At 51.4% G+C, this 25793-nt stretch overlaps 1 protein-coding gene across 4 annotated transcripts in view; it reads left to right on the top strand.

The window, feature by feature from the left end:
- Nucleotides 1-25793, top strand: part of asic1a (acid-sensing (proton-gated) ion channel 1a) — a 115330-nt gene that overhangs the window by 84918 nt on the left and 4619 nt on the right. For 3 of the 4 annotated variants that reach the window (XM_064300385.1, XM_064300389.1, XM_064300388.1), the window contains exons 4-10: nucleotides 16775-16925; nucleotides 18186-18313; nucleotides 18540-18690; nucleotides 19806-19862; nucleotides 20813-20966; nucleotides 24073-24164; nucleotides 25460-25539. In XM_064300385.1, coding sequence (XP_064156455.1) covers nucleotides 16775-16925; nucleotides 18186-18313; nucleotides 18540-18690; nucleotides 19806-19862; nucleotides 20813-20966; nucleotides 24073-24164; nucleotides 25460-25539 — 813 coding nt within the window. Of the gene's footprint in view, nucleotides 1-8165; nucleotides 8881-16774; nucleotides 16926-18185; nucleotides 18314-18539; nucleotides 18691-19805; nucleotides 19863-20812; nucleotides 20967-24072; nucleotides 24165-25459; nucleotides 25540-25793 lie in introns of those variants that run through there. The other variant, XM_064300387.1, reaches the window with a different exon arrangement.

The raw sequence follows: 25793 nt of genomic DNA, 5'->3' as shown, positions 1-25793 counted from the left end.
CGGAGAAATGAAGTTTTTAAGTATTTATGTTTTTCTGACAGAATACAAGTGCCTTGGATGACAAATACACGTTGCAGTGCAAACATTTAGAAAGATATGATTTATTTTCCTTTTATTGAATGTCTCTTGTAGTGTAGGCCTCAGTATTGTGGAATGTATGGTTCTTGAGATTAAGACCAGAGAGAGGTCTTCAGTGGATAAAGATAAATATAGACGTATGTTTATATGTCTGTGTCTGTTGCGATGTCAGAGGGCTTCGGATCACGGCCGTGTAGATGGCCCTCCTTTAAGGTTTCCATGTGTTCACCCGATCAAAACCATGCAGACCAGTCCTTCAGAGTGCACAGTGTGTGATATTTTGTATTTTTGTCTTTTCCAGAAAACGTCATCATCAATATCATAACTGTTCCTAATACATTCTAATAAGGTATAATGCCTGGTAGATTGTGTAGACCTTGATTCATTACAGAGAGACGGCTGAACGATATTAGCTCTGATTGCACACTCATGAGAGCCAACAGAATCACATAAATTGGCCATATTTTATGCTGGAGATCCAACTACATTTGGAAACAGTTGGAGGAGATTAAGTAATTGCTTTCTGTTGTCACACACACAGGAAATTTGTTACGTAATATATATTTAAAAATTTCACGATACATCCTTTGGAAATCAGGACCAGTACCCTTCCTCCCGCGGGGAGACAGGCCGTTTGGGTGAAAAGCACATTCTGGGCAGCAGTTTGCCAGTCCTCTCCCACGCCTCCCATAACCTCCTCTCCCACGCCTCCCATAGCCTCCTCTCCCACACCTCCCATAACCTCCTCTCCCGTACCTCCTATAATCTCCTCTCCTGCACCTCCCATAACCTCCTCTCATAGCCTCCTCTCCCGCGCCTCCCATAACCTCCTCTCCCACACCTCCCCTAACCTCCTCTCCCACGCCTCCCATAACCTCCTCTCCCACACCACCCATAACCTCCTCTCCCACGCCTCCCATAACCTCCTCTCCCACACCTCCCATAACCTCCTCTCCCGCACCTCCCATAACCTCCTCTCCCGCACCTCCCATAGCCTCCTCTCCCGCGCCTCCCATAACCTCCTCTCCCACGCCTCCCATAACCTCCTCTCCCGCACCTCCCATAGCCTCCTCTCCCACGCCTCCCATAACCTCCTCTCCCGCACCTCCCATAACCTCCTCTCCCACGCCTCCCATAACCTCCTCTCCCACACCTCCCATAACCTCCTCTCCCCCGCCTCCCATAACCTCCTCTCCCACGCCTCCCATAACCTCCTCTCCCACGCCTCCCATAACCTCCTCTCCCGCACCTCCCATAACCTCCTCTCCCGCACCTCCCATAACCTCCTCTCCCACACCACCCATAACCTCCTCTCCTGCACCTCCCATAACCTCCTCTCCTGCACATCCCATAACCTCCTCTCCCGCACCTCCCATTTATACACTAGAACAGACCCTTAACAGATACCAGGCCATAGAGCTCATCTATACACTAGAACAGACCCTTAACAGATACCAGGCCATGGAGTTCATCCATACACTAGAACAGTGCTTGAACAGGTATCAGATCGCGAGGTCACCCAACCGCCCCTTTAAGAGCCAGTGGGTTATGGCTGTTTGGTGAGATGTGTGAATTGTAGGTGAAATAGAAGAGGGGAGAGCAGCAGGATCTTGCTTCAGGGGTCAGTGCTGGATTGTGTGCGTTTTATTAGCCTGTCCCACTTCAGCTCTGATATCCACACCGCTTCAGCTCTGATATCCACACCGCTTCAGCGCTGATATCCACACCGCTTCAGCTCTGATATCCACACCGCTTCAACTCTGATATCCACACGCTGCAGCGCTGATATCCACGCCGCTACAGCGCTGATATCCACACCGCTTCAGCGCTGATATCCAAACCGCTTCAGCTCTGATATCCACACCGCTTCAACTCTGATATCCACACGCTGCAGCGCTGATATCCACACCGCTTCAGCTCTGATATCCACACGCTGCAGCGCTGATATCCACACTGCTTCAGCGCTGATATCCACACCGCTTCAGCGCCGATATCCACACCGCTTCAGCTCTGATATCCACACCGCTTCAGCTCTGATATCCACACCGCTTCAGCGCCGATATCCACACCGCTTCAGCTCTGATATCCACACGCTGCAGCGCTGATATCCACACCGCTTCAGCTCCGATATCCACACCGCTTCAGCGCCGATATCCACACCGCTTCAGCGCCGATATCCACACCGCTTCAGCTCCGATATCCACACCGCTTCAGCTCTGATATCCACACCGCTTCAGCTCTGATATCCACACCGCTTCAGCTCTGATATCCACACGCTGCAGCGCTGATATCCACACCGCTTCAGCTCTGATATCCACACCGCTTCAGCTCTGATATCCACACCGCTTCAGCTCTGATATCCACACCGCTTCAGCTCCGATATCCACACCGCTTCAGCGCCGATATCCACACCGCTTCAGCTCTGATATCCACACCGCTTCAGCTCTGATATCCACACCGCTTCAGCTCTGATATCCACACCGCTTCAGCTCTGATATCCACACCGCTTCAGCTCCGATATCCACACGCTGCAGCGCTGATATCCACACTGCTTCAGCGCTGATATCCACACCGCTTCAGCTCCGATATCCACACCACTTCAGCGCCGATATCCACACCGCTTCAGCGCTGATATCCACACCGCTTCAACTCTGATATCCACACCGCTTCAGCTCCGATATCCACACCGCTTCAGCGCTGATATCCTCCCGGCACTGTTCTGTCAGTGGATCTCCCTGAACCCCTGCAGACGCACACAACCCTGTTTCAGCGGGAAGGAGCTCAAACACCAGCCTGCCTTCGCTAAAGGTTAATAAAGTCTGTACAAATCTGCGCTGTTCTGCCAGCGCTGCTCTTTCGCACCCTCAACGGCTGTGTGTGTGAGTGTGTGCGTGTGTGTGTGCGTGTGAGTGTATGTGTGTGTGTGCATGTGTGTGTGAGTGTGTGTACACTTTCATGTTTTTCTCTCATAAGTAACACAGCTGTCTGACATTATTTCATCACCTGAGAACAGTGATCAATAATCCAATTTCCTTTTGACTGTAGTGCACCAAAGGCAAAACTCACCTTGTAAATATTAATTACTGGACTTAATTACATTCTGTTTTGTGTGTGTTTGTGCATGTGTATTTGTGTGTGTGGTGTGTGTGTGCATATGTGTGTGAATGAGTATTTTTGTGTGTGTGTTTGTGTGTGTCTGCGTGTGTGTGTTTGTCTAGTTGTGTGTCTGTTTGTGTGTATACATATGTGTGTGCATGTGTGTTTGTGTGCATGTGTGTGCATGTGTGTTTGTGTGCGTGTGTGTGTGTGTCTCTGTCTGTCTGTGTGTATATGTGTGTGTGTCTGTGTATGTGTGTGTGTGTGTGTATATATGTGTGTGTGTATATGTGTGAGTGTGTGTGTGTGTGTGTGTGTGTGTGTGTCTGTGAGTGTGTGTCTAGGTGTGTGTATGTGTGTGTGTGTATGTATATATGTGTGTGCGAGTGTGTGTGTGTATATGTGTGAGTGTCTGTGTGTGCGAGTGTGTGTGCGAGTGGGAGTATTGCACTTCTTAAGGAGACTGCAGGGTTACTCCCACGATGTCCTGTTGCCATGGTAACATTAGGCCTGTCATAACTGTCGGCAGGGCTCTTCAGATGGACTTGAAAAGAAATGTCACTCTCTCTCTTCCTCTCCCTCCCTCCCTCTCTCTCTCTCTCTCTCTTCCTTTCCCTCTCTCTCTCCTTCTCTCTCTCTTTCTCCCTCATTCCCTCACTCTCTCTCTTTCTGTTCACTTCAGTACGGGTTTATTAAAACCCGGCCCAGAGGAATACCTCGAACATACAAATCCTATCATTGCCCTCCAGTGGTCATTGTTGGAACTGCAGCGAGATCATGGTTTGCAAATTCCATACATTAAAAATTCTCAGATTTCTCTAAGTCGATCTAAGCTTATACCATTATCGGCAGACTCACACAGGGGAGATCAGTTTACAGAAAGATTGGCTGAAATCTGATAAAAGCTGGAACTGCAGTTCAATCAAAAGAAAATCAATCAGTCAGATGTTCTGAAATATGTTGCCCTGGGAAACAGTGATGCTGGAGAGCTTTTCCCTTTGAGTGCTGCTGCCCAGAGGCTTCCTGCCATGTGGCGGGATCTGGGTTGGGACTGCAAGCCCTGATTGGTGTGAACTGGGATGGCAGATCACAAGCCGTGATTCGTGGGATCTGCGTTAGTGGATCGCAAGCCCTGATTGGCTGAGCCGTGCTGTCAGAATTTATTGAGCAGCCTGTCAGTGAGCAGCAGCTGAAAGAGGAAGAGAGGAACATCTAATCAGCATTCCCCTATATGTCCACATATCTCTCTCCCTCACCCTTTCTCTCTATCTTTCTCTCTGCTCTCTTTCCCTCTTGTTCCTTTCTTTCTCATCCCCCAAACTGACAGCCATCCCCTAGGACACGTGCACACGTGCTAAAATGCACATGTGCTAAAAACGTGGGTACTTTGGCCCCAGTGGGGTGCACCTGGAGGGGGTGTAAACCTGAATGTACCTGGCCCAGTGTGAATGTGCTGTAAGCCGACTCTGCTGTGGCTACACACTTCAACTGCTCCGCCAGCCTAGTGTAGCAGCATTCCCCCGCCTGGGTGGGGCCTGGGGGTGCTCACACTGGGGCTGGGGGCCTGGGGGTGCTCACGCTGGGGCTGGGGGTGCTCACACTGGGGCTGGGGGTGCTCACACTGGGCCTGGGGGCCTGGGGTGCTCACACTGGGGCTGGGGGTGCTCACACTGGGCCTGGGCGTGCTCACACTGGGCTGGGGGCCTGGGGGTGCTCACACTGGGGCTGGGGGCCTGGGGGTGCTCACACTGGGGGGGGCCTGGGGGTGCTCACACTGGGCTGGGGGTGCTCACACTGGGCCTGGGGTGCTCACGCTGGGGCTGGGGCCTGGGGGTGCTCACACTGGGGCTGGGGGTGCTCACACTGGGGCTGGGGGCCTGGGGGTGCTCACACTGGGGCTGGGGGTGCTCACACTGGGCCTGGGGGTGCTCACACTGGGGCTGGGGGCTGGGGGTGCTCACACTGGGGCTGGGGGCCTGGGGGTGCTCACACTGGGCCTGGGGGTGCTCACGCTGGGGCTGGGGGCCTGGGGGTGCTCACACTGGGCCTGGGGGTGTGGCTGTCTGTCCCAGCCCTGCTGTACCTGTCCTGCTGTCGGACTGCATGGGTCAGGTTTGGATCGTTTACTCAAACAGCAGCTCTTCCGTTAGTCTGTCTGGCTGCTGCTTTTTGTCCACAGTGTGTCTCAGGACCTGGGCTGCTTCACACAAAAACAGCTTTTTAAACCGCTTTTCAAATATCAAATGGAGATTCGTTCACGCGTGAGATTGGCTGTGCAGTACACTAAATGTGCACCCAGCTGCACATGTATTTATAGTGTGAACTTTCTTAAATTCTCTCAGCAAGTAGAATGTATAAGAGGAGGAAGCAGTGCTGAAACATGGTGCAGCCGCGAAATATATAAAGAATTGATCCATGAACCGGCACAAACTCTCGCTCTCAGTAAAAATATTTGGATTTTATTGAATTCATTACGATGAAACCAGTTACATTTTGGCCATAATGTCCAGCCTTCATCAGCACTAGTAAAACTCTAAAAGGGGACTGACTGTAAAAGGGGACTGACTGTAAAGGGGACTGACTGTAAAAGGGGACTGGCTTGGGGATACTGTAAGAATGACTGTACGACTGATGAAAGGGATGCACTGCTGTAAAAGGGATCTGTGAACTGACTGTAAAGGGACTGGCTGTAAAGGGATGACATGACTGTAAAGGGACTGGCTGTAAAGGGACTGACTGTAAAGGGGACTGACTGTAAAAGGGGACTGACTGTAAAGGGGACTGGCTGTAAAGGGGACTGGCTGTAAAGGGGACTGACTGTAAAGAGGACTGACTGTAAAGGGGACTGGCTGTAAAGGGGACTGACTGTAAAGGGGAGTGACACTGACTGTAAAAGGGACTGACTGTTAAGAGGACTGGCTGTAAAGAGGACAGACTGTAAAGGGTACTGACTGTAAAGAGGACTGGCTGTACAGGGGACTGACTGCAAAAGGGGCTGACTGTAAAGGGGACTGACACTGACTGTAAAGAGGACTGACTGTAAAAGGGACTGACTGTAAAGGGGACTGACTGTAAAAGGGGCTGGCTGTAAAGGGGACTGGCTTTAAAAGGGACTGACTGTAAAGGGGACTGACTGTAAAAGGGACTGATTGTAAAAGGGGACTGACTGTAAAGGGACTGACTGTAAAAGGGGACTGACTGTAAAAGGGGACTGACTGTAAAAGGGGCTGGCTGTAAAGGGGACTGGCTGTAAAAGGGACTGACTGTAAAGGGGACTGACTGTAAAGGGGACTGGCTGTAAAGAGGACTGAGTGTAAAGGGTACTGACTGTAAAGGGACTTACTGTAAAGGGGACTGACTGTATCATTAAGTCTGAATGGAGGCAGCTGAACTTAATCAGCAGGGATTGCTGGGCTGGAACCTGGCACCAACAAAAAAAAATGCGAGTAAGTAGAATTTAGGAAGTCCACATTCACAGAATTAACCCCTTCACACACCAGGCCCCTAGTGGCCAGCATGCATGCATGCTCTGATCTCTCAGCTCAGACATTCAGAGCTTCTGCAGCCAAACCATGAATGGAAACAGCGAGCTCTGTGTTCTGGCTTCATCAGGTGACGATATATGACAGTTATGCTAAATGCGGAGTGCCGCCATTGTCATGCGGTTCATCCATTTAACAAGCCCCGCCCACTTGATAAGCTTTCAAATGGTCTATGGCATGTTTCATTAAAAGTTTATTTTAAGGAATGACAGCCCCACGCAAACAGCCCAGGTTGTGCAGTGAACTGTAACATCATGCAGTAATGTACACTCACTCATTCAGGCGTAATTGTTTTTGTTTTTTCCTTTGATTTTTAGAAGATTTTACTCATTTTGACAACTCATCATCATGGCTAAAGCAAATGGATTTGTGGAGTGGGTCAGAAGGGGAGGATGAAGTATGAAGTATAGACAGGATATTACTGCTTGTACCATTTCATTTGTTTACCTTGTGTGATATTTTTGAAATTGATATATTCACATTTGTCATAATACACAACTGTTAGCCTTTGCTAATAATGCTCAGCACATTTGTATTGGGGGCTAACTAACAGACCTAGCTGTTAGTATTGGGACATTGTTTGCGTACGCTGGGCAGCGTTACTGTAGTGGTTCCTAGTGGCCTGCTTTGTTAGAATTCATATCACTCACACTGAAATTTTGTTTCTTTCGAGAGGTTTGCTCTATTCTGTAATGCAGGGATTTTACATCCTGGAGTGTACGGTGGCTCAGTCGTGTGTTATGCTTAATGCACCGATTCATAAGTCTGATGCTCACATCGAGTCTTATAAAGCCTTAAACACAACGCAACCCTAAATGGGAGAGGATTGGCCAGATTTGTCATCTGCGCAACGGGATTAAATGAACGTTTCACTGAAGCTTGCCGGTAGTACGTACAGTATTTTTTCATTTTTGGACTCGCAGCATCCCCTGCTGGCGAGTTGTGGTGTTGCTGACAGCACTAGGAGGAGAAACTGTTGCCTGGGTGTGATTTTGTGCGGGCGTGTGTGCGCGCATTCGTTCATGTCTGTCCACCGGTTGTCTGAACAGGCAGCGTAATGTATCATTGTGACATACAGAAACAATATTAATTGATTAATTAATATATTTTTTTAATTTGGTTTGTTGTTATGTTCCCCAAACCTAGCAAGTGCACAAACTTCATCACATTATAAGATAATAGGTCAGTATCTGACTTCCTTAAAGACTGCAATGACAAGAAATAAATCTATTAGAATTCTGGCATTATAGTTTTAGCTGACTTGGCATAAACTCGAGGGTATAATTTACTTAATTTTGTATGCATTTCAGTTACCGTAGTACAGTGATTCTAATCTTCTCCAGTAATACTACTAAATGCCACGTGCACAGTTCCTGGGCATCACCATTTTAAATTGAAAACAACGTAATGAAGCCACTCTGAGTCTGTTCTTAAAAACCACAGTGACTGACTCGGAGATTTCACGCTTTGCTGGGCGCATGGAACGTCTGTATTGCTCAGAGTGGGACGCTTCACGAGGACGTTTAAAAGCCGATGTTTACACTGATGCCAGCGGATCACGCGCCATCCTCTCGCCAGCATGTGCCAGTCTAAGGATTTGCGGAGAGCGCGAGGGGAATCCCTCGCAGAAGTCGGGAAGCTCTTCTTGAAACGCACTTCGCTTCATGGTCTTGCACATATATTTCTGTCTGGTTCGTACCTCCGCAGGCTGGCCTGGCTACTGGCTTTCTTGGTGTCGCTGGCTTTCCTGTTCTCCTGGTCGTCCAACCGCGTGCAGTACTTTCTCTCGTACCCGGTGTACACCAAGGCGCACGTACTGCACGCGCGGCGGCTGGTTTTCCCTGTCGTGACTATTTGCAACGTGAACCTGCTGTTGCCGAGGCGGATGAAGCGCTCGGAGGTGTTCGTGGCGGGTCAGTGGCTGGGTCTAATAGGGAAAAACTGGCAAATCTCCGCCGGTGCCAGAGAGGCACTTAAAAACAACAGCGAATCACCTTGGACCCCCTTTTCCCGAATAGTTGACTTCAGCCGGTTTCTACCCCCGCCCGGCGGCTCTCAGCCATCCACGGGGCAGTTGCTGGACCGGATCGGGCACCAGCTGGAGGAGATGCTTCTGCACTGCCGCTTCCAGGGGCGGAGATGCGGCCATCAGAATTTCAGTACCGTGAGTGTCCGCGTTACTAAGACGCACATAAAAGTTAGACCCGCTGTCGTTGACCCGTTGCTATCGTAAAGGGGACGGACTGACTCCCCAAAGATGGTTCTAACCGATAAAACTTAAGTCGATGTGAAATTGCAGCCGTGCATTTGTTCGTTGCGCGTTGTTGTGCGTAGTGTTCATGAATGCAATTTGTCAACTTGTGTTTACTGCGCTTGAAGGAGTGGCTCTGTCGGTATAGCTTTGTCGGCTATTCGTCTTTGAAGGTATTTTGGGCTTTCCCTCAGCGGGTTGGCGGTGATGGATTTCTCAGATAATCAAACACAAACAGCGCCCGTGTAATCTCCGTAGCCCACCTTCGAGAAAAAAACAAAAAAACAGAAGAACTGAAGCGCTTGGCTTTTTTGTACTCCGCTTATCGGGGCGTTTATGTTTGCTCCTTAGTTCGTTCGTTTCTGCAGCATTTTCCGTAATTATTCAGGAAAGTTAGTAAATAATTTTTTTAGCTTTCTAAGAATTGATTTTCTTTATTATGTATGTTAAGTTTAACCGTATACACTGCACACGCGCGCGCACACACACACACACACACACACATACACACACACACTGTGTGTGTGTATGTGTATGAGCATGTGTACTTGTGTGTGGATGAGAGTGTATCACACACACTCATGTACACAAGCATACATGCTTATACACACACACACACACACAAGCATACATGCTTATACACAACACACACACACACACAAGCATACATGCTTATACACACACACACACACACACACACAAACCCTTTGAAAGCACCTCTCGAGTCGTGTGTCAGGCTTGTAATCCAGCGTGTTTTCACGCTCTCTGTGCCTCTCACTGACAGGGTGGGGGGGGCGGGGGGGGCGCTCCACAGACGCCAGACGTGACCGGCATGCTGAGGTCCCGAGGCGCCCTGCTGAAGCTTCGTGATGCCATTAGAGTTTACCCCACCCTGACACTCACCCCCGCCCGCCACCCTGACACTCACCCACGCTGAGCCCCGCCCACCCGCCACACTGACACTCACCCCCTGAGCCCCGCCCGCCCCCTGACACTCACCCACTGAGCCCCCCGCCACCCTGACACTCACCCCCGCTGAGCCCGCCCGCCACCCTGACACTCACCCACGCTGAGCCCGCCCGCCACCCTGACACTCACCCCCGCTGAGCCCCGCCCGCCACACTGACACCACCCACCCGCTCAGCCCCGCCCGCCACACTGACACTCACCCCGCTCAGCCCGCCCGCCACACTGACACTCACCCCCACTGAGCCCCCCGCACCCTGACACTCACCCCACTGAGCCCCACCCGCCACACTCACTCCCCTGAGCCCCGCCCGCCACACTGACACTCACCCCCAGCTGAGCCCCGCCCGCCACCACTGACACTCACCCCACGACCCGCCCACTGAGCCCACCCCGCTGAGCCGCCCGCCACCCTGACGCTCACCCCCACTGAGCCCCGCCCGCCCGCCACCTGACACTCCCCCCACTGAGCCCCACCCGCCGCCACCTGACCTCACCCCGCTCAGCCCCCCACCGCCACCCTGACACTCACCCCCACTGAGCCCCCCGCCACCCTGACACTCACCCCCACTGAGCCCCGCCCGCACGCCACCCTGACACTCACCCCCACTGAGCCCCGCCCGCCACCCTGACACTCACCCCCACTGAGCCCCCGCCCGCCACCCTGACACTCACCCCCACTGAGCCCGCCCGCCACCCTGACACTCACCCCCACTGAGCCCCGCCCGCCCGCCACACTGACACTCACCCCCACTGAGCCCCGCCCGCCCGCCACACTGACACTCACCCCCACTGAGCCCCACCCGCCCGCCACACTGACACTCACCCCCGCTGAGCCCCGCCAGCCACACTGACACTCACCCCCACTGAGCCCCGCCCGCCGCCACCCTGACACTCACCCCCCTGAGCCCGCCGCCACACTGACACTCACCCCCACTGAGCCCCGCCCGCCACACTGACACTCACCCCCGCTGAGCCCCGCCGCCACCCTGACACTCACCCCCGCTGAGTCCGCCCGCCACCCTGACACTCACCCCTGCTGAGCCAGCAGCCGTCCCCCTCCCTTCCAACTAATTTCTGACGTGGATGTAAACACATTTGTCCTGGATCCGGATGCAACATATTGGCTTGGAGGGCTAATAATGGCCAAAGTCAACAGGTTCCTTCAATATTAATGATCCAGACTTTGCTTAGGAAGCTACCCTTGGGTGCTGGTAAAAAAATCAATGTGGCCATTGCACAAGGAATTTAAATGTATCTGGACTAAAACAAACAGCAGAGTTACCTTAATCACGCCCCAACAGCGTCAGTTCAGTGCTGGTCTGCAGGCTTAAGGCTCTAAAGGAAACTCGCTCACTCACTCACTGTCCCCTACTTACTCACTCACTCTCACTGAATCACTCGAATCACTCACTCACTGTTCCCTACTTACTCACTCACTCACTGAATCATTCACTCGCTCACTCACTCACTGAATCACTCACTCACTCACTCACTATCCCCTACTTACTCACTCACTCACTGAATCACTCACTCGCTCACTCACTCACTGTTCCCTACTTACTCACTCACTCACTCACTCACTGTTCCCTACTTACTCACTCACTCACTGAATCACTCACTCGCTCACTCACTCACTCACTCACTGTTCCCTACTTACTCACTCACTCGCTCACTGTCCCCTACTTACTCATTCACTGAATCACTCACTCACTCACTCATACACTGTCTCTCACTTACAAACTCCCTCACTCACTGTCTCACTCACTTGCTCACTCACTGTCACACTCACTCACTCACTGAATCACTCACTAATGTCCAATTACTCTTACTGTATCACACTGCATCATAATTCAACTGTCTGCCTACATGAATACATCACTGCATGTTCATCATCTGTGGCTCATATGAATACACCATGCAGTATAATTCAGTTGGGTCCTCGATGAGTACACACTGCAGTATAATTCAGTGTGGGACCCGATGAAGTACACACTGCAGTATAATTCAGTGTGTGGGCCAGATGAAGTGACACACTGCAGTATAATTCAGTGTGTGGGCCAGATGAAGTACACACTGCAGTATAATTCAGTGTGTGGGCAGATGAAGTGCACACTGCAGTATAATTCAATGTGTGGGCCAGATGAAGTACACACTGCAGTATAATTCAGTCTGTGGGCCAGATGAAGTACACACTGCAGTATAATTCAGTGTGTGGGCCAGATGAAGTACACACTGCAGTATAATTCAGTCTGTGGGACAGATGAAGTGCACACTGCAGTATAATTCAGTGTGTGGGCCAGATGAAGTACACACTGCAGTATAATTCAGTGTGTGGGCCAGATGAAGTACACACTGCAGTATAATTCAGTGTGTGGGCCAGATGAAGTACACACTGCAGTATAATTCAGTGTGTGGGCCAGATGAAGTACACACTGCAGTATAATTCAGTCTGTGGGACAGATGAAGTACACACTGCAGTATAATTCAGTGTGTGGCCAGATGAAGTACACACTGCAGTATAATTCAGTGTGTGGGCCAGATGAAGTACACACTGCAGTATAATTCAGTGTGTGGGCCAGATGAAGTACACACTGCAGTATAATTCAGTGTGTGGGCCAGATGAAGTACACACTGCAGTATAATTCAGTGTGTGGGCCGGATGAAGTACACACTGCAGTATAATTCAGTGTGTGGGCCAGATGAAGTACACACTGCAGTATAATTCAGTCTGTGGGCCAGATGAAGTACACACTGCAGTATAATTCAGTCTGTGGGCCAGATGAAGTGCACACTGCAGTATAATTCAGTGTGTGGGCCAGATGAAGTACACACTGCAGTATAATTCAGTGTGTGGGCCAGATGAAGTACACACTGCAGTATAATTCAGTGTGTGGGCCAGATGAAGTACACACTGCAGTATAATTCAGTCTGTGGGACAGATGAAGTACACACTGCAGTATAATTCAGTGTGTGGGCCAGATGAAGTGCACACTGCAGTATAATTCAGTGTGTGGGCCAGATGAAGTACACACTGCAGTATAATTCAGTCTGTGGGCCAGATGAAGTACACACTGCAGTATAATTCAGTGTGTGGGACAGATGAAGTACACACTGCAGTATAATTCAGTGTGCGGGCCAGATGAAGTACACACTGCAGTATAATTCAGTGTGCGGGCCAGATGAAGTACACACTGCAGTATGGACTGCATTTATATAGCGCTTTACAATTGATGCCTCTCATTCGCCAGAGCAGTTAGGGGTTAGGTGTCTTGCTCAAGGACACTTCGACATGCCCAGGGCGGGGTTTGAACCAGCAACCCTCCGACTGCCAGACAATCGGTCTTACCTCCTGAGCTATGTCGCCCCTGTGGGACAGATGAAGGCGAGTGGGGGCTGCTTAACTAAAGCCAGGGCTGTAGAGAGCTCACTGGACTAAATCAATGATCTAGACTGGAGCAGCAAAATGAGACTAAACAATCTTCACAGCATTTTAATAAATTCAATATTTTCCCGTTCACTGAATAAATCGATTGCGGGCGGGGAAAAACTTTCTGACCGCGCGGCGTCTGTTTTCTCTTCTGAAAGATGAAAACGGGAAACATCGGAACAGCATTTCCACGCACTCCCCTAACGACCGAGAAACGAAGGGTCTCTTTTATCCGTCCCAGGCTTCACTCCTCTCTGCTCTGCGTGTAATTAAAGGAGGGCCAGCTCACCCTACACTCCACTGCCTCCAGCTTTCAGAAGGTCGTGATCTCATTACTGTGTCCGGGCTAGCGGCTGTTAACCCCCTGTGAGCTCCTCAGGCTGAAGGTGTCTCCGGCTCTGTGCTGTCCATGCCGTCTGAGTACCGCCCGGGGACGGGTTAAAGCGAGCTCTGCGGTGAAGCGGCGAGCGGCAGTATTCATTCTGAAGGGGCTGTGGAGGGTAATGCAGAGCCGCTTCCTGTGCCTGTGCCTTGTTAAGCCCTAATTATCTGTGTGTTATGGTCTTGCTGCGGCGGTGGCGCTCTCTGGAGGCTCGCAGACAGCGAACGTGCTCATCAGCAGCACAGACTGGGCCCCGAAACCCAGGCATCACAAGCCTGAGTCTGCCATTGGCCGGTTAGGACGAGGGGATTGGCCAATAGGGGCACACAGAGGTGTGTGACAGGAGGCGGGGGTAGGATTCCGGGGCTGTGTAGGCAGGTGCAGGTTTATTACCCACAGTGGTGTGTGACAGGAGGCTGGGGTTTCTTACCTTACTGTGGGCTACCTGTTGGCGCAGGGCAGAGGGCTGCAGTATCTCTGTGCCACACTGCTGCTCTGATTCGGTTCAGACGGTCCCATCGTAGTTATGCTCTGTAGCCGAGTTCCTGCCAAGATTTTCTCCGATTAGGGAGTTTTTTCTCGCCTGTGTTTGGGTGTCTTTCTTTAACCTCACTCACTGTTCTTTTGGGGTTCAGGCCCCCCTGTGTTTCAAAATTGTCCTGTTTCCTGTTTTTCCTGTAACACGTCTGTGCGCGACAGTGTCTCTGTAAAATGCACCACACAAATAGCAGTGAATTGATCTGAAGCAAAAAGAATGGCAGGTCTGTTCTCCGCTGTATGTGTGTGTGTGTGTGTGTGTGTGTGTGTGTGTGAAGAGAGTGTCACAGTTTGTAGTCCACAAACACAGAAGTGAGTTTGCATTTTCGAGCCATGGGTTCCCTCGGCAGATTTCCAATGTAATTTATGTCATTGAATAACGTGTGAAACTCACTTAGGCTTATGGTAGCTGCAGACCTTATTTTCTGCATGAATCAAAAACCCTGTGGGGAAAAAAGCATTGGAAATCGGCAGAGGGAACCCATGGATCAAAAATGCGAACTCGCTTACGTGTTTTTGGACCACTAGCTGTAACAGTCCGTGCAGGCGTGCTTTGGTTGTGGATACACACATTTGGTGTACTTCAGTAGAAGTAGTTCTCGATGACTCACACATGCACAAATTTATCTCTGTGGATGTCCGTGAGTAAAACTGCGGCATTATATTTGGAAGGATGCATTGCTGTGGAGTTTTCTGTGGAGTTTGCTGTGGAGTTTGCTGTGGAGTTTGCTGTGGAGTTTTCTGTGGAGTTTTTAATAGCGGTGGTAATAATAATAATAATAATAATAATAATAATGTTAAAAACGATGCTGATTAATTACACTTGTGTCAGACCTTTATGGAACTCTGTGTTCTTTGGGGGGGGGGGGGGGGGGAGGGCGCGGGACGCGGGACGCGGGGGGGGGGTGTGGATGATTCACCTCAGCCTGCACTGACACAGCACCCCCACACAGCTGCCATTTTGAGTGTGAGGCCTGCGCATTGCGCCGCGGCAGTGATGTAGCGGAGGAGCGGTGTTTCCCCGGCGGGCGATTAGACGGGCCGACTGAAACGCTCCTCCCGACTCTGGGGCTCAGAGCCCAGCTCCTCCCGACGCTGGGGCTCAAAGCTCAGCTCCTCCCGACGCTGGGGCTCCAAGCTCAGCTCCTCCCGACGCTGGGGCTCCAAGCCCAGCTCCTCCCAGCGAATGGCGGGAGCTGGTTAATGACGGCGGAGGGCGGGAGCTGGTTAATGGCGGCGGAGGGCGGGAGCTGGTTAATGGCGGCGGAGGGCGGGAGCTGGTTAATGGCGGCGGAGGGCGGGAGCTGGTTATGGCGGCGGAGGGCAGGAGCTGGTTAATGGCGGCGGAGGGCGGGAGCTGGGTAATGACGGCGGAGGGCGGGAGCTGGTGAATGACGGCGGAGGGCAGGAGCTGGGTAATGACGGCGGAGGGCGGGAGCTGGTGAATGGCGGCGGAGGGCGGGAGCTGGTTAATGACGGCGGAGGGCAGGAGCTGGTTAATGACGGCGGAGGGCAGGAGCTGGTTAATGGCGGCGGAGGGCGGGAGCTGGTGAATGACGGCGGAGGGCGGGAGCTGGTTAATGACGGCGGATGGCGGGAGCTGGTTAATGACGGCGGAGGGCAGGAGCTGGTTAATGACGGCGGATGGCGGGAGCTGGTTAATGACGGCGGAGGGCAGGAGCTGGTTAATGACGGCGGATGGCGGGAGCTGGTTAATGACGGCGGAGGCGCGGAGCTGGTAATGACGGCGGAGGGCGGGAGCTGGGTAATGACGGCGGAGGGCGGGAGCTGGGTAATGGCGGCGGAGGGCGGGAGCTGGTTAATGACGGCGGATGGCGGGAGCTGGTTAATGACGGCGGAGGGCAGGAGCTGGTTAATGACGGCGGATGGCGGGAGCTGGTTAATGACGGCGGAGGGCAGGAGCTGGTTAATGACGGCGGATGGCGGGAGCTGGTTAATGACGGCGGAGGGCGGGAGCTGGTGAATGACGGCGGAGGGCGGGAGCTGGGTAATGACGGCGGAGGGCGGGAGCTGGGTAATGACGGCGGAGGGCGGGAGCTGGGTAATGACGGCGGAGGGCAGGAGCTGGTTAATGACGGCGGATGGCGGGAGCTGGTTAATGACGGCGGAGGGCGGAGCTGGTGAATGACGGCGGAGGGCGGGAGCTGGGTAATGACGGCGGAGGGCGGGAGCTGGGTAATGACGGCGGAGGGCGGGAGCTGGTTAATGACGGCGGAGGGCGGGAGCTGGTGAATGACGGCGGAGGGCGGGAGCTGGGTAATGACGGCGGAGGGCGGGAGCTGGGTAATGACGGCGGAGGGCGAGCGAGCCGCGTTTCTCCGGAGCGGCGAGTGGGCGTGGTGATGTGGCGCGGCGGCTTCCCTGAAGGCCGGCCGGACGCTGGGGCGTATTACAGCAGCGCTACGCCCGCCCACCAGCCCCCCTGTGGCGTCTGCCTCTGATCTGTTTCTCTCCCTCTCTTTTTTTCACAGATCTTCACTCGTTATGGGAAGTGCTACAGCTTCAACACGGGGCAGGATGGGCGCCCCCTGCTGGTCACCACCAAGGGCGGCATGGGGAACGGGCTGGAGCTGATGTTAGACATTCAGCAGGACGAGTACCTGCCTGTGTGGGGGGAGACCGGTGGGTGCTGACTCACCGCTCTAATGCGCTATGCTAATATGCCCCCACTAACACACCAGGCTAATGTGCTATGCTAATACACCCCTGCTAACACACCAGGCTAATGTGCTATGCTAATACACCCCCGCTAACACATCAGGCTAATGTGCTATGCTAATATACCCGCGCTAACACACCAGGCTAATGTGCTATGCTAATGCACCCCCGCTAATTCACTGTTATAATACGCTATGCTAATATGTCCCCACTAACGCACCAGGCTAATGTGCTATGCTAATACGCCCCCACCAACATACCATGCTAATGCGCTTTGCTAATACACCCCCGCTAACTCACCGCTCTAATACGCTATGCTAATATTCCCCCACTAACACACCATGCTAATGTGCTATGCTAATATGTCCCTGCTAACACAACACACTAATAGGCTATTCTAATATGCCCCCACTAATACACCATGCTAATGCGCTATGCTAATACATTCTCACTAACACCCTATGCTAATGCGCCATGCTAATATGCCACGCTAACACATCGTGCTAATGCGCTATGGTACACACGCACGTGCACACACACACTCTCTCAGGCACACACACACACACACGCACAAACACAAACGCATGCACACACATACAGTCTCTCTCACACACTCACACTCTGACATGCACACACAGACACACTCTCTTTCTCTCACACACACAAGCACATTTTCTCATTTTCAGAAGCAACTCAATATCGTGCTCTAACCGCTGTGCTGTCCCCCCTGTGCAGTAACCCATTTCAGAGGGTAATCCCACAGTCAGAGAACAATGTGCGCATATTATCATTTCATCTCTTCATTATCCCTCTCCACATGTGTCAATTGGCTGCATTTCGGCTAATCAGATTCTCATTAAAGCTCCTCACTGCTTTCTCTAATATAAAACTGGTGCTTCACTTTATCGTGTTACACAAGCTGTAGGCACATTTAAAAATATTTCTCAGTCATACTGACAGGGTATATCAGTGTATTTTTTCCCAGCATAAATGTGTTGTGTTTCAGTCGTTAGAAATGCTGTCTGCTTCACTACATCCTCTACTTGTCCGTGATGGTTTATATTGCCCTGATATATAGTTTGTGGCTTTTAATCCAAGAGTAAAATTCTGATATTTCTTAATGTGACATAATGGAATATCAGCCAGTCAAATCAAAGAACTCAGCCAGTCGCTGAGCTGTCAGTCAGCCTGATTGACAGCTGGGGCGTGTCTGGCTCCCTGCAGACGAGACTTCGTTTGAAGCGGGGATCAAGGTGCAGATCCACAGTCAGGATGAGCCCCCTTTCATCGACCAGCTGGGGTTCGGAGTCGCCCCCGGATTCCAGACCTTCGTCTCCTGCCAGGAACAGCGGGTATGGAGGGCGGGGGCTGGGGGGGTGGCGGGGTGGTGGGGGGGGTGGGGGGCATACGGTACAGTTAGAGGTGAAGCAAATGGAATCTGAGGTTAGATCTGAAAGAGGCTGTTTAATCTGTGTTTAGACCTGAGACTGTTGTAAACTGTAGACTGTATGTGTGTGTGATTTTGCATGCATGCGTGTGTGTGTGTGCGTGTGTATGTGTGTATGTGTGTTTTCCCAGCTGGTGTACCTGCCCCCACCCTGGGGTGACTGTAAGGTGACCCCGATGGACTCTGAGTTCTTTGACAGCTACAGCATCTCTGCGTGTCGCATCGACTGCGAGACGCGCTACCTGGTGGAGAACTGCAACTGCCGCATGGTGCATATGCCAGGTAGGACTGCGCGCTGCGTCGCATTCAGATTAAACGGATAGGACTGCGCGCTGCGTCGCATTCAGATTAAACGGGTAGGACTGCGCGCTGCGTCGCATTCAGATTAAACGGGTAGGACTGCGCGCTGCGTCGCATGTTATCACATTAAATGGGTAGGACTGCGCGCTGCGTCGCATGTTATCAGATTAAACGGATAGGACTGCGCGCTGCGTCGCATTCAGATTAAACGGATAGGACTGCGCGCTGAGTCGCATTCAGATTAAACGGATAGGACTGCGCTCTGCGTCGCATTCAGATTAAATGGGTAGGACTGCGCTCTGCGTCGCATTCAGATTAAACGGGTAGGACTGCGCTCTGCGTCGCATTCAGATTAAACGGGTAGGACTGCGCTCTGCGTCGCATGTTATCAGATTAAACGGATAGGACTGCGCACTGCGTCGCATTCAGATTAAACGGGTAGGACTGTGCGCTGCGTCGCATTCAGATTAAACAGGTAGGACTGCGCACTCTGTCGCATGTTATCAGATTAAACGGGTAGGACTGCGCGCTGCGTCGCATTCAGATTAAACGGGTAGGACTGCGCTCTGCGTCGCATTCAGATTAAATGGGTAGGACTGCGTGCTGCGTCGCATGTTATCAGATTAAACGGGTAGGACTGCGCGCTGTGTCGCATGTTATCAGATTAAACGGGTAGGACTGTGCGCTGCGTCGCATTCAGATTAAACGGATAGGACTGCGCACTGCGTTGCATGTTATCAGATTAAACAAGATAGGACTGCGCACTGCGTCGCATTCAGATTAAACGGGTAGGACTGCGCGCTGCGTCGCATTCAGATTAAACGGGTAGGACTGCGCACTCTGTTATCAGATTAAACGGGTAGGACTGCGCGCTGCGTCGCATTCAGATTAAACAGGTAGGACTGCGCACTCTGTTATCAGATTAAACGGGTAGGACTGCGCACTGCGTCGCATTCAGATTAAACGGGTAGGACTGCGCACTGCGTCGCATTCAGATTAAACACAGCCTTGCAGCTCTACACGTGCCAGATATTTCTCTGGCTGGACACTTCATCATAGGTAAAGATGTGAGCTCTGTTCTTTCTGTGTTTCTGCAGGAGATGCTCCTCACTGCACCCCAGAGCAGTACAAGGAGTGTGCCGATCCAGCACTGGGTATGTACGTGTACCCCAGTACTGCCTGTACCCCAATACTGCCTGTGCCCCAATGCTGCCTGTACCCCAATACTGCCTGTACCCCAATACTGCCTGCACCCCAACACTGCCTTCACCCCAACACTGCCTGTACCCCAATACTGCCTGCACCCCAGTACTACCTTTACCCCAACACTGCCTGAAATTCAACGCTACCACTTGGTTTTAAAAATCTGAAGTTCATTCCTTCTTTTAAATCTTCATAAGTTCTTTTTTAAGCGGCATGTGTGAGGCTCTTTGTGGAGATGTTTTTGTTAATTAAAAGCACAACAGAGACGGTGGAACACAGCACCCCCCGGTCTGTATGAGAGGGCTTCTGAGATCCAGGCCAGCGGACGCAGGATCTGCAGACAGACACTCTTAAAGGCCGCTGGTTTTCCTCATTAACATTCCGCTGGCATATCTGAAGATTTAGAATTCAGGCTCCGCTCCGCTCCCTTCCGAAAAATACATTTCTGCTGTAGACAAGGAAATTACAGAAAGCTGTGATAAAATCCTTGTTATCGCTCAAAACACAAAAGCCCTTCTGTCCAAAGCAAGCGTAACGCAGACGAGCACACTGTGGTGCTGTATTCCTTTATATTCACATCATCCATATTTATAAGAACAATACATTACTGTGGGCAAAACTAAACCTGCAAATCCTGGCTGTGATGCTCCTGGGAGCTTAATATCAGCAGGGAGGGAGTCTTATTCATCCTTTTCTCTCTCTCTCTTTCACCCCCTCACACTCCTCCTCTCACCTCCTCTCACCCCCTCACACTCCCCTCACCTCCTCTACTCACCACCTCCTCACTCTCACACCTCCTCAACTCCACACCCCTTTCACACCTCCTCTCCTCCACACCTCTCACCTCCTCATACCTCCTCCCCACACCTCCTCTCACCTCCTCTCACCTCCTCGCTCTCAGACTTCCTGGTAGAGAAGGACAGTGACTTCTGTGTGTGTGAGACACCGTGCAACGTCACGCGCTACGGTAAGGAGCTGTCCTTCGTCAAGATCCCCAGCAAGGCCTCCGCCAAGTACCTGGCCAAGAAGTTCAACAAGTCAGAGCAGTACATTGGGTGAGTAACTGCACCTACCTGCGTGTGTGTGTGTGCGTGTGTGTGTGTGTGTGCGTGTGTGCGTGTGTGTGCACGTGTGTGTGCGTGCGTGTTTGTGTATGTGTGCATGTGTGTGTGTGTGTGTGTGTGCGTGTGTTTGTGTATGTGTGCATGTGTGCGCACGCTTGTGTGTATATGCATGTGTGTGTGTGTGTGTGCACGATTGTTGGAGAATGTGAATAAAGATGGTTCTCACACAGTTTGTTTAAATAAGTCTACCTGGATTTTGTTTTTGTAAGTTGATGATGGACAGTGAAATGTAATCATAATGATGAGTAATATGTGCTCTTAAAGATGTGTTTGCAGTAATTTACACCATAATGCTCATCTAACATTTATATCTAAATGGCGCTTGAATTGAAGTTCTGCTGAAAAGTCCATTAAGCATGAGCCCATGGCAAAAAAAAATAAATCCCACTCCGGGAAAATGACAAGAGTTTCATCTACTCTTATATGTACAACAAAATGCTTTCATATTTAGAGAGCAGCATCATGTGACTTTTGAGGGGCACTTCCTGCAGTAGTACTCACTCAGGAATAAAAAATTTAAAAAACCTTAACACGGACCCCTAAGATGCGAAGCAGGAGGTGTTGAAATCCATGCTCATGGCTCGCTCACTCCCGTAAACCAAACGGGAAAATTAAGTCAGGTATATGAAACGGTTTCTGTTTTCATGGGGAAACTGTAGGATGTCTGTCGATGATTATAGAAGGAATGTGAGCCTATCGGTGGGCTTGGAGTGACGGAGCGTTTGCATGCGCTGGTGTGTGACTGATGAAGAGATCAGTCTTTCTCTGAGGACTCTTCCAGTCCCAAACATGGTGATCGCCTGTGGACTGGAACCTCTGGATCCAGATGTACTGCAGTATACTTTAACCAATAGTTATGTTTACAAAGAAAGTTGCCGATGAGGACGTGTTCTGCTGAGCCCTTTAGGGTGATGCGTTAAGGGGATGTGCCAGGAGTCCGGGATGGGGGGGGGAGGGGAATAGCCGTGGGGTGGGGGAGTCCGTGGGGGGGAGTCCGGGTGGGGAGAGGATCCGAGGGGTGGGGATGTCCGTGGGGGGGAATCCGGATGGGGGGAGGAAGCCCGGGATGGGGGGAGGAGCCGATGGGATGAGGATATCCGAGGGCTGGGGGAATCCGGATGGGGTGGAGGGATCCCGGGATGGGGGGGTGGGAGGGGGATACTCCCCGGGATGGGGGGGTGGGAGGGGTAGGCCCGCGTCAGAGGTGGGTGTGGGGTGGGATACCTCCCCAAGCGGAGAGGTTTCCACAGTGATACTCCCGGAGGGCGTGTTGGGAGGGGGATGTCCCGGGAATGGGGGGGTGAGGGGATACTCCGAGGAGTCTGCCTGTGGAGGTTGTGTTTGGTGACAGGTAGGAGCGTCCCGTGGCGGTGAAATGGCGGGTTAGCGATAGCAGGTTCAAAGCGAAACTTTCCACTTATAATCCACGCATCAGTGTTCGAGGGGGGATGGTCAGCAAAACAGCGGGCGGCATCTGAACGATGTTTGCTTTGAGTTGTTGTCCCTTAAAAGTTAAATTAAAAGTGCTTTGAGCGGCAGGCATGAACAGCCCTTTATAAATGCACACCTGGTTGTGTTGCTGTTGCTGTTCCTCTCATTGATATTTCACCCAAACGCTTACGCGGCTGACGTTTCTCTCAGATGATTTATGTGGGAGGCCGCGCGCCTGACTGCACTGATTCAGACGAAGCGCTTTGCTTTCGGGCAGAACAGAGTCAGAACAAGATGAGAGTCTCGCCGGATTCTCCGGGAGTCTATCCCATTACCGCCAGCCTGCAGCCTGCTCTTCTCTCAGACTCTCCTGCATTAAACATTAATGGCGGAACCAGGAAAGGTCTTACATACTGAACCTGGCAAAGTGGTCTCCTGCAATACAAACCCTCCTGCGGGCTCTGAGATCTGGGGGGGGGAATCCGTGGCTCCTTCTGCGGATAAAAAGAAGAGGCTGATTAATGACCCACTGGCACCTCGTCTCTGGCGAGAACATCAAAGTGTGCGGAACATCACAGTGTGCAGAACATCACAGTGTGCGGAACATCACAGTGTGCGGAACATCAAAGTGTGCAGAACATCAAAGTGTGCGGAACATCACAGTGTGCAGAACATCACAGTGTGCAGAACATCACAGTGTGCAGAACATCACAGTGTGCGGAACATCACAGTGTGCGGAACATCAAAGTGTGCAGAACATCAAAGTGTGCGGAACATCAAAGTGTGGGGAACATCACAGTGTGCGGAACATCAAAGTGTGCGGAACATCACAGTGTGCAGAACATCAAAGTGTGGGGAACATCACAGTGTGCGGAACATCACAGTGTGCGGAACATCACAGTGTGCAGAACATCACAGTGGTGCGGAACATCAAAGTGTGGGGAACATCACAGCGTGGAGAACATCACAGTGTGCGGAACATCACAGTGTGCAGAACATCACAGTGTGCGGAACATCACAGTGTGCGGAACATCACAGTGTGCGGAACATCACAGTGTGCAGAACATCACAGTGGTGCGGAACATCAAAGTGTGGGGAACATCACAGCGTGGAGAACATCACAGTGTGCGGAACATCACAGTGTGCGGAACATCGGAACATCACAGTGTGCGGAACATCACAGTGTGCAGAACATCACAGTGTGCAGAACATCACAGTGTGCGGAACATCACAGTGTGCAGAACATCACAGTGTGCAGAACATCACAGTGTGCGGAACATCACAGTGTGCGGAACATCACAGTGTGCGGAACATCACAGTGCACAATGACGACTTGAGAGTTCAGCGGTTCAGTTGAATTAAATCAGTAAATTTGGATACGTTTGGATTGGAGCATTGCTTTACAGACATGAAATACAATGCCGTAAATTCACTGACACAAAAAGGAACTGCCACGGGGTGGGAAACAAACACTGTTCTGTTATTAACACAAAAGATTTGCAAAATGATTTATGTACCCTTTCCATCAAAGGGTACCTTATAAAAAACATAAAACACATCGGTATATCTGTCTGTTTCTCTTTCTCTCTCTCTCTGTTATCCACAGTGATAATATTCTGGTGCTTGACATTTTCTTTGAGGCCTTGAACTACGAAACGATCGAGCAGAAGAAAGCGTATGAAGTCGCCGGACTGCTGGGTACGTTCCACTCACGTCTGCCCTTAAACCAGCTGTCCTGCTCAAAATCCATGTGGCCTGCTAATAACCCCATATCTTATTGGCTGCAAAATCCATTTGGCCAATCATTCCCATATCTGATTGGCTGCACAATCCGTCATGCTAATCACCAGTATATCTGATTGGCTGCAGAATCCCTTGCATTCTGCGCCCACTTTGAGTCCCTAGATTGCCCCTGGAACAGAAGACGGAGAACATGACTTACCTGCTTAAATAAAAGACAAACTAAAATAAATATAGTTGTGATGCTGTCTGCATACTGCAGGAAAACCAAAGAGAGTTCCCCATTGAGATCCATAAGATCCTTTATTTATAGCCTATAACAGAAATGAAAATGTTGTCAACATTCCTAAACAAACACGCATAAATAGAAGAAAGCACAGAAGCTCCAGTGTTATTTATGGGTCAGTGGCAGCGATTGCAGCTTTTCTTTGTGAGTTTTATTGTTCCTTAAATCAGACTGTACAGATTGAGCTGTGGTCCTTTAATCAGTCCGGATGCATCTGTGCTTTCTCTGGCCCTTAGGAAGTGAGTGAGCTCTGATACTGTGACCTGCACTCTGTAAGGGGACAGTGCTGGTGAAGGACGTGTAGGGTGTAGGGGCTGTGGGGTGTAGGCTGCAGGGACTGTAGGGTGTAGGGTGTGTAAGGTGTAGGCTGTAGGGTGTATGGGGTGTGAGATGTAGGGTGTAGGGGCTGTGGGGTGTAGGCTGCAGGGACTGTAGGGTGTAGGGTGTGTAAGGTGTAGGCTGTAGGGCGTATGGGGTGTGAGATGTAGGGGCTGTAGGCTGTAGGGGGTGTAAGGTGTAGGCTGTAGGGTGTAAGGGCTGTAGGGGGTAGGGTGTAGGGGCTCTGGGATGTAGGCTGCAGGGACTTTGGGGTGTAGGCTGTAGGGTGTAGGGGCTGTAGGGGGTAGGGTGTAGGGGCTGTAAGGTGTAGGGTGTGTAAGGTGTAGGCTGTAGGGTGTAGGGGCTGTAGGGTGTAGGGTGTGTAAGGTGTAGGCTGTAGAGTGTATGGGGTGTGAGATGTAGGGTGTAGGGTGCAGGGGGTGTAAGGTGTAGGCTGTAGGGTGTAGGGGCTGTAGGGTGTAGGCTGTAGGAGCTGTAAGGTGTAGGGTGTAGGGGCTGTGGGGTATTGGGTGCAGGGTGTAGGCTGTAGGAGCTGTAAGGTGTGTGGGGCTGTAGGAGGAAGGGGCTGGTTGGGCTGTTGAAGGGGGGTGAGTTATGCGTTTGTGACCATGGTAACGCTCTGTTTCAGGCGACATCGGGGGCCAGATGGGGCTCTTTATCGGAGCCAGCATCCTCACCATCCTAGAGCTGTTTGACTACCTGTATGAGGTACAGTACTGTGTTACCTGAGTTACTGTGGAGTATTACCTGTATGAGTTACTGTGGGATATTACCTGTGTAAGTTACTGTGGAGTATTACCTGTGTGAGTTACTGTGGGCTATTACCTGTGAGAGTTACTGTGGGATATTACCTGTGTGAGTTAATCTGGGATATTATCTGTGTGAGTTACTGTGGGATATTACCTGTGTGAGTTACTGTGGAGTATTACCTGTGTGAGTTAATCTGGGATATTATCTGTGTG

The sequence above is a fragment of the Anguilla rostrata genome, chromosome 11 (genome assembly GCF_018555375.3).
Source record: "Anguilla rostrata isolate EN2019 chromosome 11, ASM1855537v3, whole genome shotgun sequence".
NCBI lineage: Eukaryota > Metazoa > Chordata > Actinopteri > Anguilliformes > Anguillidae > Anguilla > Anguilla rostrata.
The sequence above is the reverse complement of the archived record's forward strand: the minus strand, read 5'-3'. Positions and strand labels throughout refer to the sequence as shown.